We start from the raw sequence: 16,470 nt of genomic DNA, 5'->3' as shown, positions 1-16,470 counted from the left end.
CGTCTATGAAATGGAATGTGAGGGGTGTGGTGAGAAATATATAGGCGAAACGGGAAGATCAGTGTCAGAGAGAATAGCCGAACACCAAAAGTCAGTCAATAATAGAAACAGCAAGTCAGCATTAAGCCAGCATGAGGAACAATCTGGACATAAAGTAGCGTATGGCCCTATAATCGACAAAATCAAGGTGATTGACAGTGAGCCAAGGGAAAATTACAGAAAAGTTCTGGAAGCCATCCACATAAAAAAGACAGGGACCAGTCTCAATAGAAATGATGGTGCCATCCTCTCTGACCTCTACCTCCCTTTCCTAAGACAATGGGGGGGGGGGGGGGGCAAGTACACCTCCTGAGTAGAGGCTATTCACCTGGATAGCCTCATTCCCTCAAGAAGATGTCCTGATAGACATCGAAATATTGGAGGTAAAACCTATCTCAATATTAGCTGTTGACTGAAGAAAAATTCAAATCATTCTTAAAATCATTGATCACTTACACCTTACCTTGCTGAGCCACCGAGGCACGGGGGTGCAGTTTTCCGCCATTCTTGTCGTACCAATCATGACGATCATCGTAGCAGTCACAAGAACCAGATTCAGGATGAAGAAAGAACCTGCATAACATTATGTTATTGCCACGTAAAACAATTACATTACATAGACAATTTATGCATTCACTGATTCTGTTACTCTATGTACAAACAATACATAAATAGATGTATAATTATCAAATGTTTGCAAACAAATTGCGAGTTTATATTTACTGATTACAAGGTCACTTGATTTGTACATAGTAAATTATGACAACTTTGGAAATTAAATCTCTTAGAGCATTTTGTATACTACTTAAGTGGAGGCTATGTTGTATATGTCTCACCCAGTAGGGGGATCCTGCCCCCAGCACCGGGGACGATACCGACTAACACCAGTAAGACCACACAGAGACAGGTCCATATGGCCATTCCTGGAAACAAAGTATTAACTTGGAATCACGGACTTGATTTGGTTTGGCACAATTAACCATTCTATGTTATTTTATAGTGTAGTGCCATTGTCCAGCTCTCTTTGCTTAAGAAATGTATAAACAGGCTTAGGATCAATTCATAACAGGTTATATGATAATTCAATAAATTACTTGATGTGTGATTATATATATTTGTGATTATGATTGTAATACTTAGCATGATCTAACCCCTTTGACTGTAAAAATGTAGAGGCAAATTTCAACTGGGAAGAGTAGAATTCCATGATTTTTCCGATCCATCTGCTTTTTTTTTTTAACATATATACTGCAATGCATGCGTTCGACTAAAACATACTTGCAAGCCAAATTTGTCAAGGTACCGGTATGTAAGGTGTACATGAAATATGCACTTACCCATAGACATTCTATCGGTGGACTGGGGAGGAACCCAGAACATGGCCAGGGTAAGGGCTGCAAGAAGTGCTGAAGGTAGAAAAATCGTGAGCGAAAAGAAGGAAAGATGTCGTTGAATTCGTATTATATATACCAAGACAGTTATTGCTATATTGTCTTCATCATCGTGTACTTGGATTGTGGAGTGATTCAGGGCCGCAGTTTCCCATTCTGTCAACGAAAGCTTTGTGCCTTGGGTATCGTCGATAGGCGACTCAATTATCCAATTGATATAAGTGTTTGGTAACGTCGGGGACATTATGTAAAGTCTGCATGACTGGGTGTCGAATGGATAAAAGTAAACATCTACTGGACACGTGGTAGACGCGTGACGAAGAGGAGTCCACTCAATGACGCCACTGGAGAACAATCTGCACGTGACTGCCTCCCCTAGCGTGGCGCTGTATAGCAGGAGGTTGTCGTCTGCACTGCGAACAAAACAGTTATGGAGCATAAAACAAAAATAAATGAAATCTACCTGCTGCCTTACTTACTGTTGTGGGAAAAATGCTTGTTAAAATCTAATATCCAGTAAATGTCATTTCATTTCCCTTCTTTTTAATATATGTCTATAAAAATATCACCTCTTTTGGTTTCGTTTTACCTCAGATATTAACAAAGAAGGCCCACTGCAGTTTTAAACCAGTTTCTTGTTCATGGTTAAAATTTATCATATACACACCTGTTTGAAATCTGAATGTCCGGCTTCCAGACCATGTGTAAGGGTAGGGTTATCAAGGAAATATTGCCGAACTCTGCTGGATTCCACCTGAGTCTATAGTCTGTCCAGTGCTGTAAAACATGAAGGTACTTAAACTAAGAATGTTGCGCACATATCTTTTGACAGTGAATACAGTGTGAGTGTGTATGTGTGTGCATAGATCTCCTTTCAAGTTTTTCACAAAGTGTTACATAATATTCCCTCAGAGTAAGCTATACGTTCAATGTTCGTATGTATCTTAGATGAGGATGCAACAAGGCAGCAAAGCTTAACAAATGTACAGACATTAAGTTCAGAATTATGATGACGCCGAAAAAAATTAGATGTGCATGGTGCTAAACATCAATATCACCTACTGCAGAATTAAAGTAAATTGCCCAGTAAAGCTGCTATTCGAACTTAACATGTATTTTAGTCCTTTAGCAGGCCAGTTAGTTCGATGATAAAAAGTCATTCTTTTTCCAATTTATCGCTTTGAGAGTGGAAAGTGCACGTCGACGGCGGCGTATGCGACGGCTATATGAAGGCTATATGAATAGACACACTGTACGTAATTAAAACCGTAAAATACAAATGCTTCAAAATAAATTGAGGTATAGTGTTAAAATCATTTTGCTGAAATAATGAAGTAAGTACCGCTTCACGTTATACTGGCCTAATTGTTACAGGGAAAACTCACCATAATGAACAATAAACTTGTAGTCAGCGTTTGGTGAACTTCGTCCTGAATTGCAAGAAAAATTATTTTAAAAAGAAATGTTACTTTAAATGTTTCAAATGTACGTCATATTCCTAGCATTTTGAAAAGTCTGTCAAACACTCAAGGAATATGTCAAAGTGTACTGGTAATTTTAACTGTCGCTCTCCGCTTTCAACCGCAACGGACAGGGCTTGTCCGTTTTCCTCTTGCGCCATGGCATTTTCCCATGGCTACACACTGTATATATGTATAAGTGTATCTAATATAAGTGTTTCTTGGCTGTGGTGTGTAGTAAGCTAGAACAGTGAGAAAATTGAAGACAGCCCGACATTAAATACCACTGAATGTAGGAAGAGCTGCGAGTCAATTTCTTAGACTTTAATTCCTTAAGTGAATATGATGACATAATTGACCACATACCAGGTTGTATACGGCGCTTAGCCTCAGTAGGATTCTGAAAGGCAGAGGTCCTCCATCCTCAGGTAGCGGGATAGACAGGGAGTTCGTCTTGTTGCTGACATATTCAAGCAGACGGTCCATGTCAGAATTCCCTCGTGTAGCTGCCAGAAATACCATGTACAGATATATTCATTTTACAAAGAAATTCGTGACTGATGATGGTGCAACACCATGGCAATTACATGCATTACACGTGCCATTTCTCAAAACATTTAAAGGTTTAACCAACTAGTACACTATCTCAAACTTTCTCAACACACTAAATTATTAATAAAATAAAATAGTAAACTGCTTAAAGTAAATATTATTTCACCTGTGATTAGATAAATCACTAAAAAGATCCGTATCCATTCCTTCATTGTGCTTGTTATAACATCGTTTCATCAAAGGACAGAAGGAAAGACCGATTGGTATTTTTCAACGATGCGTAGGAACCCCTGTACTGTGGTAATATAAATAGAAGTTGTACGACACGAGCTCATTGTAGATGCCAAACATTGATTTGTTTTACCCCGCTAGGAATTGCAACTCCCTTTCAGCCTAAACAAACATTAAAACAATCAGTTACTGGACTTGGTGCGTTGAAAATAACTAGCTAATGGAATATTGTTCTCTTGCAATTATGAGGAAGTAGCCTGCGGAAGTAATGCACTTTGTTGCTTCCAATAAATACATTATACGGCGCGAGTATTCTAAATATATATATATTTGAAGAAGTTACTCATCGAGTGTCGATCAACATGAAACATGAAATGTGTAAGCACAACTGTGATAAAAGCAATTCCTCGTAGATACTCTTAAACGTCTCTGTTGTTCTGAAAATAGGGTAAATGTACTTACTTTTGATGCGCATTTTCCAGTAAGAAAAAAAGACTGTGGGAGAATCTGAGGGAGAGTCAACTATTAGTTAATGACTACTATTTATAATGATAAAGTTATAATGGTGTGCATTATGACAAAATCCAGTGTGTGTGACTGGAATTAACGACTTTCAAAAAGTGCACTGTTGATTCAAATTACTTTTATCTAACTACTTGAAATTGAAGGCGACTTCAACTTATTTACCCTAAATTATCTCAAAAGATAAACAGAACCAGTTTGCTGGAGATATGTTTGTTCTTCAGTGTATATTGTTATGGAAAGTTGTTCGACTTTGCTGATAAAAATAGGAAGCAGCCATGAAACCCATCGATGAATTTCCAAAACGTCCGTCTTATAATTGTCTTTGATATTGAAAGGCGTGGTGATAGAAACGACAACCAAAGAGATATTCCCAGGAAATTGTATACATGAAAAAGGAAGATAGAGGGAGAGAGGAAGAATGAAAGAAAGAGATACGTCTACAATGTTTATGTATACACTGTAAGATCCCACGGATCTTAAGTGAAAACAATAAAGTCTTGATTAATATTCTGTATGTTTATTTCAATAACCAGCATCAGAAACGCATGTACTTGTAGTCCAATGGTTCTGACTAAAACGAAAACAAAAAAAAAAAAAAAACAAACATAAATAAGTATTCTTAAATAAAACAGAGTGTTACAAACAATTTTAAACTGCATTAAGAATGTTAAACTAACTAATACAGTACAACAGAGCAATCATAAAAAACTCACATTGCTGGCTTTCGTGGATGTCAATTATTCCTTTTTATCCTGGAAAGCTGAATTTCCTCTACAAAATCACTGAACATCTAAGTAACTTGACGTTATTATACTATGTGGTGTCTGAACTATCATAAAAGCACAAAGGAGTGTCGCAAAAAAAAAGTCTATTCCTACGGAATGCTAACTACAAAACAGCCACGCTGTTGAAGTGTCCATCAATTTTCTTCGCAATCCTGCCTCCTCACGTAAAAGATCACGCAAATGGGCCGCTTAAGTTTACATTAATCAAAATAAACAAGAAATCGGTTATCCGATTCTTACACCGGCCCCTTATGCACATGTACCCACATTGCATAAATTATATTATAAATTTAACTACAGTCCCAGATTACTATATTATGTCTAGGTTGTAATTAAAAGGTCTATGACTTTACCACTTTAACCTCCGTCACATCAGTCTACACCTTCCAGAAGACAAAGTTTTGTCACTGGTCTCTTGAAGATTCCATGTTGTGTTCTAACTTGGACTGAGCGAACACAGCCGTCCATACTTGGACTTGTATTTGTCACCAAGCCCATTGGCCATTGCAGACGCGGAGTACTTTCATCTTTCACTAATACCAAATCCCCAACTTTGAGATTTCGCTTAACACTGAACCACTTTTGCCGCTCTTGTAACAAAGGCAGATATTCTTTTAGCCAACGCTGCCAAAATAAGTCAGCAATATACTGAACCTGTTTCCACCGCCTATGGTACATATCTTGTTTCACGAATCCCCAGGAGGTAACACTGGTCCTGAACGCAACAGTAAAAGATGATTAGGCGTCAGTGGCAGCAGGTCTTTGGGATCATCAGAAAGCTTTGTGATAGGCCTTGAATTCACAATATTCTCCACTATGCACATAAGAGTACAAAGAGCCTCATCATCCAACTTGAGCGGTTGTTGAGTCAACAATGAGCTGAGAACTGATCGCACTGTTCTAATTTGCCGTTCCCATATCCCTCCCATATGTGATGCGCAGGGAGGATTAAACACCCACTTAATTTCCCTTTGACGCAAACAGTCCGTTATCTTGTTTTGATTCCACCTACTAATATGTTCCCTCAGTTCACGATGTGCTCCTGTGAAATTGGTTCCATTATCAGAGCGAACTTCCTCAGGTTCTCCTCGTCGGCAAATGAATCTCTGCATAGCATTCAGGAACGAATCGGTGCTTAGTGAATGAGATATCTCAATGTGTATTGCTCTGCATGTTAGGCACGTGAACAGACAACCGTACCTCTTTTCTTCACTACGTGCACGTTTTACAAAGAATGGTCCAAAAAAGTCAACACCCACTATAGTAAAGGGTGGTAGAAATGCTTCTGTGCGATTCTTCGGCAAATCAGCCATTCGTTGTTCAAGTGTCGGGGCCTTTAACTTTCTGCACAACATACACCTATAGATCTCTCGTTTAACGGCAGCACGGCCATTCATAATCCAATAACGCTGTCTGATGTCTGAAAGGACATGTTCCACTCCTGTATGCCCTGCTTCATTATGATAATGTCTCACTATCAAAGAAACAACTGGATGCTTTTGTGGCAAAATCCACTGGTGTTTTGCTGTCTCCACAAGGCTGGAATATTTCAAACGACCGCCAACCACCCAAATGCCGCTGGGTAAGGTTTCTGGCGATAGTCTTTTGAAACCTTTGCTCTGAAACTGTTCCCTTGTCATGTTTCTTTGAACATACTTAACAATCTCTTCTTCAGCCACATTAAGTTCTTCAACAGAGAGCAAATCACACGTTTGCTGTACCCTTTTTAAGACTTTACTCCTAAGTACAGACTTTGCTCTTAATATCCACGCTACTGCTTTCTTTAGCTCATTCCAAGTGGAATATCTTGCCATCAGCTTGTCAAGTATGTCCGTTTTCATAATCTCAGCATGGTAGACACTAACATCTTGTTTTACTTCAGTATCATGAGCTTCTACTTCTGCTACGTAAGGTGAACTAGGCCATTCCGCCTCAGGAAACTGCAAAAAACAGGGACCACAAATCCACTGTTCCTTACTGACCAACTCTTGGGGCGTCGCACCACGTGATACGTCATCAGCTGGGTTTAATTTGCTACTTATATGCCTCCACTGAGTTGGTGAGGTCACTTCTCTTATCTTAGCAATCCTGTTTGCCACGAAAGTCTTAAATCGCTTGTCCTCATTTGCAATATATTGCAGTACTATCATGCTATCAGACCAGAAGACAGAAGGAGAAAAGGAAAAGTCCAATTCCTTCCGTAGCAATTCATCTAAATCTACTGCCATAACAGCTGCAGACAACTCCAATCTGGGTATTGTGGTCGCTGAGCAAGGGGCTAATCTAGCTCTACTCATGACAAATGCACAGTGTACGTGGCCTTCTCCGTTTGTCAAACGTAGGTAAGTAACGACACCATACCCATTTTCAGATGCATCTGCGAAGTGATGAAGTTGAATATCAATCGGGGTACCAAATGCTGGTGGTACTAAACATCGCTGAATTTTCATCTCATTGATCAAAGGTAAGTCATTTTGCCACTTGTTCCACTGATGAGCTATGTCTTCTGGTAATGGATCATCCCAGCCGATCTTCAACTTGCACAGCATCTGGAACATCATTTTCGCTTTCTGAATAAAGGGGCTGACAAATCCCAAGGGATCATACACAGAGCTTACAACACTTAACAGTCCTCGGCGGGTAATGGGTTTCTGTTTGACTAGTGTATTGAACCCAAGTTTGTCAGATTCCACATCCCACAAAACACCTAATGCTCTCTCCACAGGTAATTCATCTTGTTCAAGATCTAAGGTTGGGATTCCTTTGGCCCACTCTGCTTCTGGAATAGAGTGTTGGAGTTCCCGTGAATTGCTTATCCACTTCGTAAGCTTGAACCCTCCAAGTGCCAATAATTCTCGCAATTCTTTAACTAACTGAATCGCATGCTGCGTATCAGGTACTGATTTGAGACAGTCATCAACATAAAAATTCCGCAATACAGTTTCTATAGCCTGAGAGGTGAAATTCAAGGAATTGTCCAGCGCAGTACGCCGTAGGGCAAATGATGCACAACTTGGACTCCATACCCCTCCAAACAAATGCCTTGTCATTCTATAAACTTGAACTGGTTTGTTCATATCATCATCCTTCCACCACAAGAATCGAAGCACGTCACGATGATTCTCATTCACCTTAACTTGTAAAAACATTCCTTCAATATCAGCCATGAAAGCAACGGGGTGATGCCTAAAACGCAGTAAAACTCCAATCAGTTTGTTTGTTAAGTCTGGGCCTTGATATATTGCATCATTCAGGGAAATGCCTTTGTGCTTGGCTGCACAGTCGTAAACAATACGTACTTTATCTGGTTTTCTGGCGTGTAATACTGGATGGTGGGGCAGATACCAAACATAACCATCATCTCTACTGACCTCTTTCACCTCTTCTGCATAACCTTTGTCTCGTAGTTCTACCATACTTTCAACATACTTTTCTTGGAGCCACTTGTCTTTCTGTAACCTTCTTTTGAGGCACTGTAAACGGAAATTTGCCACAGGCCAGTTATCTGGGAGATTTAGTGGCTGCTCTTGGAATGGAATGTCCATGCTGTAATGTTTTTCTTCTTCATCATAGTGTAATGAATTTTCCCAGATAGTCATAACCTTCTTGTCATTGACAGACATAGCTAAAAAATCTTCATCATGTCCATCTAGCTTCCACAAGTTCTTGATCTGGTCCTGGAGTTCATTGGAAGTGTTCACAAAATAACTTCCAACATTTTCTCTTGACCTTTCTCCAATTGGACCGTTGATTGTCCATCCCAGTGCTGTTCTCACTGCATATGGCATACCTGTCTTTCCTTCTCGGATCTCTCTTGGTTTGAGTAATTCTGGCATGTCTTGTACGATAAGAATGTGCACTTGGTCAATGTCTACTTCTGGTAACTTTATGTCCTTCAAATGTTGCCAGTTGTCCAACTCTTCCTGAGTAACAATATTATCAGTGCCTATATTTAGCTTGGGCCTAGTCAATATATCTGTCATGTCATATATCAAAGTTTCATCTGCATTTGTCACCTCCAAGTTTACAGATTTACTGAATACTCTCTTTTGGTGACCAAGTGTGTTTAAAACAATGTTGTGAATTTTTCTTGTAGATTCCAAGTTCAATGACCTCGTTAACTCTTCTGAACAGAAACTTTGAGTTGAGCCACTATCTAAAAGAGCGTATGTTTCAACAAATTGGGTTTGACCTTGCCCACGGACCTTCACACTAATGATGGGAAGTGCAATCTTTTGCTTGCCCACCCCGGCCCCTGTGGCATTACAAGCAACTTCTTCAGTATTTGTTTCATCTATATTCTGGTTTGCATTTCTCTGGGGTAGATGTAGAAATTTCGTATGCTTCTGTTCACACCCTTCTACTGAGCATACTCGGTTCACTGGACATCTTAAGGCCACATGTCCTGTTCTCAAACAATTGAAACATAAATTCTTCTGTTTTGCTAAAGTTAGTCTATCTTGTACTCTCAAACCTTTGAATTCTTCACAGTTAAATAAACTGTGATGTGAACCACAGCAGGCACACAGTGGACTGTCGGTACTTGTGCTGTAATTGGCAGTGATCTGTCTGTTCCTTCCTTCTCTGCTAGTAGACAGAAGTTGGCCAAAAACAGGGTCATTCCTTTCGTCTGCTGCTAAAGAGATAAAGTTAACCAAGTCCCCTATGTCAGGATTTCTTCCTTCAGACCGGATACTGTGTACCAACTTCAACCATCTGGGTTTAATATATTGGGGCAGCTTTTGTACAATCTTAAGTAGGTAGTCCCCACTATTTATGTCTTCCTTTCTCCCAACTGCACGCAAGGTTTCAAAACAGCATCTCAACTCATCAGCAAAGTGACGTAAAGCTACATTATCCGTCACCGGTCCCCTATTCATGATTTTCTGTATCCAGGCCTGGGAAATAGTGTAACTGTCTCCGTACCTTTCTTTCAATAACTTTAAAGCCGTGGCATATCCCTGTTCTGGTTCCATAACACAGCAACACTGTATAAGATTATAAGCTTCGCCGCGACAATATTGCAAGAGCCTGGCCAATTTTGCAGCATGAGGAACATTTTTATGTCCTACCATGTTTTCAAATGATCTCATAAATGGGTGGTACTGCAGAGGGTTTCCATTAAAAGGCATCAATTCTACCTTTGGCAACTGCATTGCATCTATCAGTGGGGTCAATGAGTCACTTGTTGGTGGCACAGCCTCAGATACTGGTGTATATACTGCACTGTGTTGTATAGTCTGAGATGGAATACCGTATGCAGGCGTGGGTGCGGGTGGCACTGCGACAGACGCTGTTGTTTCAAATCTCGTTGGAATCGGAGTCTGAGATGCGGAGAATGCTACTGCACCATGGGGATGATAAAGATTTGGTTGTGATATGTGAATAAAGTCGGGTGAGCTTGTACTAAATACAGCTGGAGATGGCACTGTAAGCTGAGAAGTCGCAGGTAATTCACATGATACAGGAATACTTCCCAGTAAACGGTCATCCTGTGGTGTCATGGACTGTGTTGCATGCGAAGCAGTGAGAGGGGCAGCCTGCATTGTCCAAACAGGTTTAGGAAAAGGTGTGAGTGGTACCGCAACAGACACTGGTATATTAGATGTTGATATTGCAGACTGAGACTGTGGTACAACTGGTACATTGTGAGATGTGAATGTCGTCTGGCTGAAAGCTGGAATGTTCGAACTTAATGCACTAAGTGATGGCATTGTGACAGGAGATGTCACAGACACTGCATTCATTGTGGAAATACCCTCTGATCTACATGTGTATGGTGTCCCTGGATGAGGTATGGGGCTTATAGAAGCTTCACTGATTGATGTACTAGTAGCTACATTGTGCGGTGTACTGGTAAGAAGTGAATGTTCTCCCTTTATGTCTCTTAAAAGAGAGTGAATAGATTGATCAATGTCTCTCTCTAATTCTTCAATTAAATGACGCTGTCTTTCTATTTCCTCTTGAAGTGACATGGTTGGAAAGCCAATTCAGAACTGTAAGATCCCACGGATCTTAAGTGAAAACAATAAAGTCTTGATTAATATTCTGTATGTTTATTTCAATAACCAGCATCAGAAACGCATGTACTTGTAGTCCAATGGTTCTGACTAAAACGAAAACAAAAAAAAAAACAAACATAAATAAGTATTCTTAAATAAAACAGAGTGTTACAAACAATTTTAAACTGCATTAAGAATGTTAAACTAACTTATACAGTACAACAGAGCAATCATAAAAAACTCACATTGCTGGCTTTCGTGGATGTCAATTATTCCTTTTTATCCTGGAAAGCTGAATTTCCTCTACAAAATCACTGAACATCTAAGTAACTTGACGTTATTATACTATGTGGTGTCTGAACTATCATAAAAGCACAAAGGAGTGTCGCAAAAAAAAGTCTATTCCTACGGAATGCTAACTACAAAACAGCCACGCTGTTGAAGTGTCCATCAATTTTCTTCGCAATCCTGCCTCCTCACGTAAAAGATCACGCAAATGGGCCGCTTAAGTTTACATTAATCAAAATAAACAAGAAATCGGTTATCCGATTCTTACATACACTTTTTATTTTAAATTTCTTATTTTCCATGCAGTTGTTTCCTATGGCCAAATGATTTTTTTACATTACGCAAGATCGAAATAAATAAGGTCATAATGATACATTTCTGTGTTCAAATTGACACATGTTATGAAATGCGTGGTAAAGTGGAATTGTCTACCAGTATATCAATTAAAGTCGCAAGATAAAGAGTCATTGATAATCACATGAAAAATGTCTGAAACGGTTTCAACCATTGAAGAAATCAATTAAAATCCACACGCTTGAAATTGTGATTCCTATACAAAACAACCAAAAAACAAGGCGATCAAATGATTTCGCAATACACTGCCATTCTTTCTGGTATCCCTTTCTTTCTTTTCCACAGCTGTGACATGGTATTTTCTCAATATCGCTGTTGACATTCCTCTCAATAGATTCAACCACTGAAGCTTTCCTCGCAGAGTTTTCTTGGGGCTCAATACGTTCATTTTGTGCTTGGTTTGTACCATACGTGCCAAACACGTGCGTCATCATCACCTGTAAATAGTTGCCAATTAAAAAAACAGTGTCCTTACCATGCACGCTGTAGGATGCATTGCCACATGTACATGTAACTCCCCAGGAATACCGAACATCGGGGATCATCACAGAAACATCTTGATAGTTATTTTATTCTCTTAATCGAAGCAATATCCATGTTAAAAAAAAAAAAAACGCTATCGGAGAAAATTTTCAAAATTACACAGTTTGCCACTAGCAATTCACCCTCAACGAGTAATTTGATATGGAAAGCAATTGTGGAAAACGAATCTTATAAATTACATTTAGGGTTGCCTCACCTTGCTGAGCCACCGTGGCACGGGGGTGCAGTTCTCTGCCATTGTTGTCGTGCCAATCATGACGATCATCGTTGCAGTCACAAGAACCAGATTCAAGATGAAGAAAGAACCTGGGGAGCCCAAGATACAACTGGCATTACACGCATCTCAGTAAAGAATGAGCAGCCCATTCCGCTATTAGTCACAGGGGCGGATTGAGGCCGTCTTCTGGGTCTTCCGAAAGACGTTCAGATTTGCCAAGTTTACATTGATGGGTATCTAATTTTTAATTTTTTTTTTCTGTCGGAAGACGTTAAAAAATGGAGGATGGATCAACAACGTCAGTTTGGAAGACTGTCACAAATTATCTCTGGATCCGTCCCTGACCCAAAAGCCTTATTTCTCTACGGCTGTCAAACGTACGGCGTCGGATATTAACGACATGTGATGATCGTTTAAAAATATATGCTCACCAACTAAGGGGATTCTTCCGCCGCCCCCAGGAACAATACCAACCAAAACCAGGAGGATCACACAGAGACAGGTCCATATGGCCATTCCTAGAACCAAACTTAATATTGTGAGTCGTTTATTTTTTAATATTTTCTATAGAAAAAAAATCGTTTGTCTTCGTAATTTCTCTGATCTCATCAATTTTCTGCCTTCTCATTTTACGACCATTTAAGTTAAATGTTGATATTACTGGAAAGAAGCACGTACCCAAGGACATTTTATGATTAGCATAACTATATAGGCCCAACACAAAATGTTTACATACCCATAGACATTTTATCCGTGGAGTTAGGCGGGATCCAAAACATGGCCAGAGTAAGGACTGCAAGGAGAGCCGAAGGTAGCAAGATAGCAAGAGAAAAGAAGGAAAAGTTGCGACGAATATTTATCTTAAGTTCAATGATTATTGATACCGCAGCATCTTTGCTATTATACGTAGAGTGATCCAAGCTGATAACTTCCCATTCTCTGGACGATAGGTTTGATCCACGGGTCGCGTCAATAGGTGATGCTACTGTCCAATTTAGAAATATAGCTGGTAGTGTAGGGGAATAGATGTGAAGCCCACATGACTGAGAATCAAACGGATAGAAATAAACATCAACTGCGCATGTACTAGACACGCGGCGATGAGGCAACCATTCGACGGTTCCGTTGGATCTCAACTGACACATTGTCACGTCCCCGTATGTGGCACTGTACAACATAGGATTGTCGTCTGCGCTGAAAATGAAACAAAATATCAAGTTGTTGCATTACAAAACCCGAGTATGCCTACGGGGAATACACTTTAATATTTATATTAAACTATTAATACGAATGACACTTAGAATCAGCTGGGGTCTCGACTGTAGTGCTCGGTTAAAGGGTATGCTACAAGGTCCTGATGTATATTTCTTACTTTTTTAGTGCTACTTTACATGCGTTAGGAACAAGGACAGTGTTAATAACAAACTGTTTTTACTAAACGTATATTAGGCTTCTCTGTTCAATTCTGCATAATAAATAGAAAATAAATGAGTGAAGCAAAGGGCCCTACGTGATGAACATTTCTACGTCCGGTTTCCACACCTTCTGCAAAGGAACGGATATCAAGGAGATGTTACCATATTCCGCTGGGTTCCACGTGAGTCTATAGTCTGTCCAGTGCTGTTGGAGAAAATACAGAAGTGAGTTTTTCTAGTAGGACCTATTAACTTTTATGCTTGTGTGTGTGATTTGAAAATCGGTTTTGACTTGTGGTGACGTCAAGTTATCAAACAGTAAAATGTGTGAAGGAAATCCATCATTAGCCAATGAATAGCTAACTCGCTGATTAACTTGCTGGTGATTAAGATCACCCGTCTAAATTTGTATGTTTAAGACTGTCTGGTTATTCACACAAAATTAGGAACAAATAATAACTTTAATACGCCATCACCATCCATGCCGCCAACACCTTCAACGATGATAATAATAATAATAATAATAATAATATAAGAACATCATTATTATGAGAACACTGCTGTTATATTTTTAATTGTCATATTAAAATTCAAACTTACAATTACAGAACGATTTAGAATAGTTGAAACCCCAGTCAGCCATTTGTAGTCCTAAACACATACATGTATTTGAGATTTAAAAAAAACTAGGACTAAGACAAAGACCACATGGTTGACTGGGATACAGCCACCAATCCCTTAGCTTACAAAGTGGCATCATATCTGAATGCAAATATAGTATAACTAATGTAAAAAAAAATAATAATAATAATACTCACTCACCAGAACAAACCAGAGGCCGGAAGTCAGCGTCTGATAAACTTCGTCCTGCATAATGAGATAATTAAGTAAAATATTGTTATTATATAGCGCACTACACTTAGTTTCAGAGCACTTTACAATAAGTGAAAAAAATACCTGGACATAAATATTTTTATCCCTTCGGGTGAAAGCGTTCTAACGCCCATAGCGTAGATACACCCCAGCTGTCGAATGAGACGCTGAAAACTTTTGAAAACTAACAGTATCTTTCTCTGTCAGACCAAAGACCCTGCTTCAATCCCCAATGCAAGTGCTGATTGCCAAGCGGGGAGACAAGTGGTACCGTTTATGAAAGACTGGTAGAACCCACGTCCCCTTGCTCAGACGACCCATGTATATTCCTTGTGTTACATGCACATCATTAAAATACATCGTCCATATGATCACAAAGGTCAGCTTTCGCGGTCACTTGGGTTTAAGATTATTCATGTTACAGGTAGATACTTATTGTACGAACAAACTAGCAACAATAATATTCAATAAAGAAAGTTATATTTTGTATATGTTCCATACACAATGTGCAATCAAGGCACAGCGAAATAAAAATTGTGATGTCGAACAATGCCGCAAATAAATTATGTGGAAATAAAGTCAAATTGATGCTTTACGTTTAAACAAATGTTGAGCCTCCTTCAGCCATCGTCTTTACTATATTATTTTGTAGCCTAAAAACAAAATTTAATCAATTTGTGGCTGCTGATGAGGTGGATATGAATATATATATGTAATATTACTCACCAAGCGGAAAATGTTGCTTATAACCATTGTTATGTTAACTGACAAAGGACCCACATCTTCTGGTAGCGGGATAGACAGGGGGTTGGTCCTGTTACCTACATACTCCATCAGGCGGTCCATGGCAGAATTGCCCCGTGCACCTGTACAAATGGTTAGGTACATATTCAAGAAAATTATTTATCAGATCCCTAACTGTAATTATGTTTGATACAATATTTGCAAACGTGTCCCAGGAAATGCTCGAAGTTAAAGAAGATAAGCGTGAGTTCACCTCTGATAAGCTCCAGCGACGCTAAGACGCCGATAAGAGCCATCCATGTGAGTGGAAACATCATGTTCATTGTAAGGCTCAAAGAAATAAAAAAAATCTCCGAAACTTTTTTGTTATTAAGCTTAAAGGTTTGCACTGCTGTAGTTTAAGTCGAAGATTGGCAATGCTTCCTTATCAACCAAACGCTGATTGCATTCCACACGGCGGCTCATCTTACAGTCACTCTTAGCCAGAGTAAACATTGACAGTCTGCTATTTAATGGTATCCTGATATATAATAAAGTATCACGAGGACTTCCGATAGTTATTACCGGAAGTATAACCTAGCAGTCGATAGCATACGGAATTACTAACTTTTAAGGGTCCATTAATAATCTTAGTTAAATGTGATGTTCTTTTCAGTTTATCGACCAACAAACTAGAATCTGTGATACAGTCGATACCTTCCATTAGTTAAGTAATTAAACACGACTGCAGTAAACAAATTAAAACCTCATGTCACTGTCTCTATTGTTCTGAAAAACTTTAATTGCGTTGAGGTCGATATTTTTGGTTCCTGCTGGTGTATTTAAATGTTGGCCTGAAGCTGGACTAACAGTAGGATAAGAAACAATAAAAGTGATCCGACTTGGAGGCGGTATGACACGTCGATTGGAGCACTTACTGTGGTACCTGTACGCATAATTTGAAACGATCTCGAGTCGGCAGATCACATAATACATGATTCTAATAAATTTTAATTTTGTTAGTTAAGAGGGAATATCATCGCTTCTGACCGTCTGACGAGATGTGAAATTT

At 39.2% G+C, this 16,470-nt stretch overlaps 3 protein-coding genes across 3 annotated transcripts; all 3 read right to left on the bottom strand.

Moving 5' to 3' along the window:
• Window positions 1–855: 855 nt before the first annotated feature.
• On the bottom strand, window positions 856–3,412 carry LOC147762687 (neuronal acetylcholine receptor subunit alpha-2-like). Its single transcript, XM_087011500.1, has 6 exons — window positions 3,257–3,412; window positions 2,816–2,860; window positions 2,098–2,207; window positions 1,749–1,843; window positions 1,377–1,445; window positions 856–962 (listed from the first exon to the last, which is right to left on the bottom strand). The coding sequence occupies exons 1-6, from the start codon at window positions 3,410–3,412 to the stop codon at window positions 856–858; spliced, it is 582 nt and encodes a 193-aa protein (XP_086867626.1).
• A 2,257-nt stretch (window positions 3,413–5,669) lies between these two features.
• LOC147762686 (uncharacterized) lies at window positions 5,670–11,536 on the bottom strand. Its single transcript, XM_087011499.1, has 2 exons — window positions 11,231–11,536; window positions 5,670–11,093 (listed from the first exon to the last, which is right to left on the bottom strand). Exon 2 carries the CDS (start codon window positions 10,956–10,958, stop codon window positions 5,670–5,672), a length of 5,289 nt encoding a protein of 1,762 aa, XP_086867625.1. The 5' UTR covers window positions 10,959–11,093; window positions 11,231–11,536.
• A 10-nt stretch (window positions 11,537–11,546) lies between these two features.
• LOC106159627 (neuronal acetylcholine receptor subunit beta-3-like) lies at window positions 11,547–13,699 on the bottom strand. The gene is made up of 4 exons (XM_087012066.1): window positions 13,124–13,699; window positions 12,819–12,905; window positions 12,367–12,476; window positions 11,547–12,064 (listed from the first exon to the last, which is right to left on the bottom strand). The coding sequence occupies exons 1-4, from the start codon at window positions 13,563–13,565 to the stop codon at window positions 11,774–11,776; spliced, it is 930 nt and encodes a 309-aa protein (XP_086868192.1). The 5' UTR covers window positions 13,566–13,699; the 3' UTR covers window positions 11,547–11,773.
• Between the last annotated feature and the right edge of the window lie 2,771 nt (window positions 13,700–16,470).

The sequence above is a fragment of the Lingula anatina genome, chromosome 4 (assembly GCF_051362555.1).
Source record: "Lingula anatina isolate TDL-2025a chromosome 4, LinAna3.0, whole genome shotgun sequence".
NCBI lineage: Eukaryota > Metazoa > Brachiopoda > Lingulata > Lingulida > Lingulidae > Lingula > Lingula anatina.
Note: the sequence above shows the minus strand (reverse complement) of the source record. Positions and strands in the feature narration are given on the sequence as shown.

What these genes read in the sequence shown, in the direction of transcription:
- LOC147762687 (XM_087011500.1), bottom strand. Translation starts at nt 3,412, where the DNA reads ATGGTATTTCTGGCAGCTACACGAGGGAATTCTGACATGGACCGTCTG. An exon ending in GACATTCAGATTTCAAACAG is followed by an intron (nt 1,844 to 2,097) that starts GTGTGTATATGA and finishes TTTTGTTCGCAG; the next exon opens with TGCAGACGACAACCTCCTGC. An exon ending in CATTGAGTGGACTCCTCTTC is followed by an intron (nt 1,446 to 1,748) that starts GTCACGCGTCTA and finishes TTCTACCTTCAG; the next exon opens with CACTTCTTGCAGCCCTTACC.
- LOC147762686 (XM_087011499.1), bottom strand. Translation starts at nt 10,958, where the DNA reads ATGTCACTTCAAGAGGAAATAGAAAGACAGCGTCATTTAATTGAAGAA.
- LOC106159627 (XM_087012066.1), bottom strand. Translation starts at nt 13,565, where the DNA reads ATGTTGTACAGTGCCACATACGGGGACGTGACAATGTGTCAGTTGAGA. An exon ending in CACGGATAAAATGTCTATGG is followed by an intron (nt 12,906 to 13,123) that starts GTATGTAAACAT and finishes GTTTGGTTCTAG; the next exon opens with GAATGGCCATATGGACCTGT. An exon ending in TGCCACGGTGGCTCAGCAAG is followed by an intron (nt 12,065 to 12,366) that starts GTGAGGCAACCC and finishes AACTATTTACAG; the next exon opens with GTGATGATGACGCACGTGTT.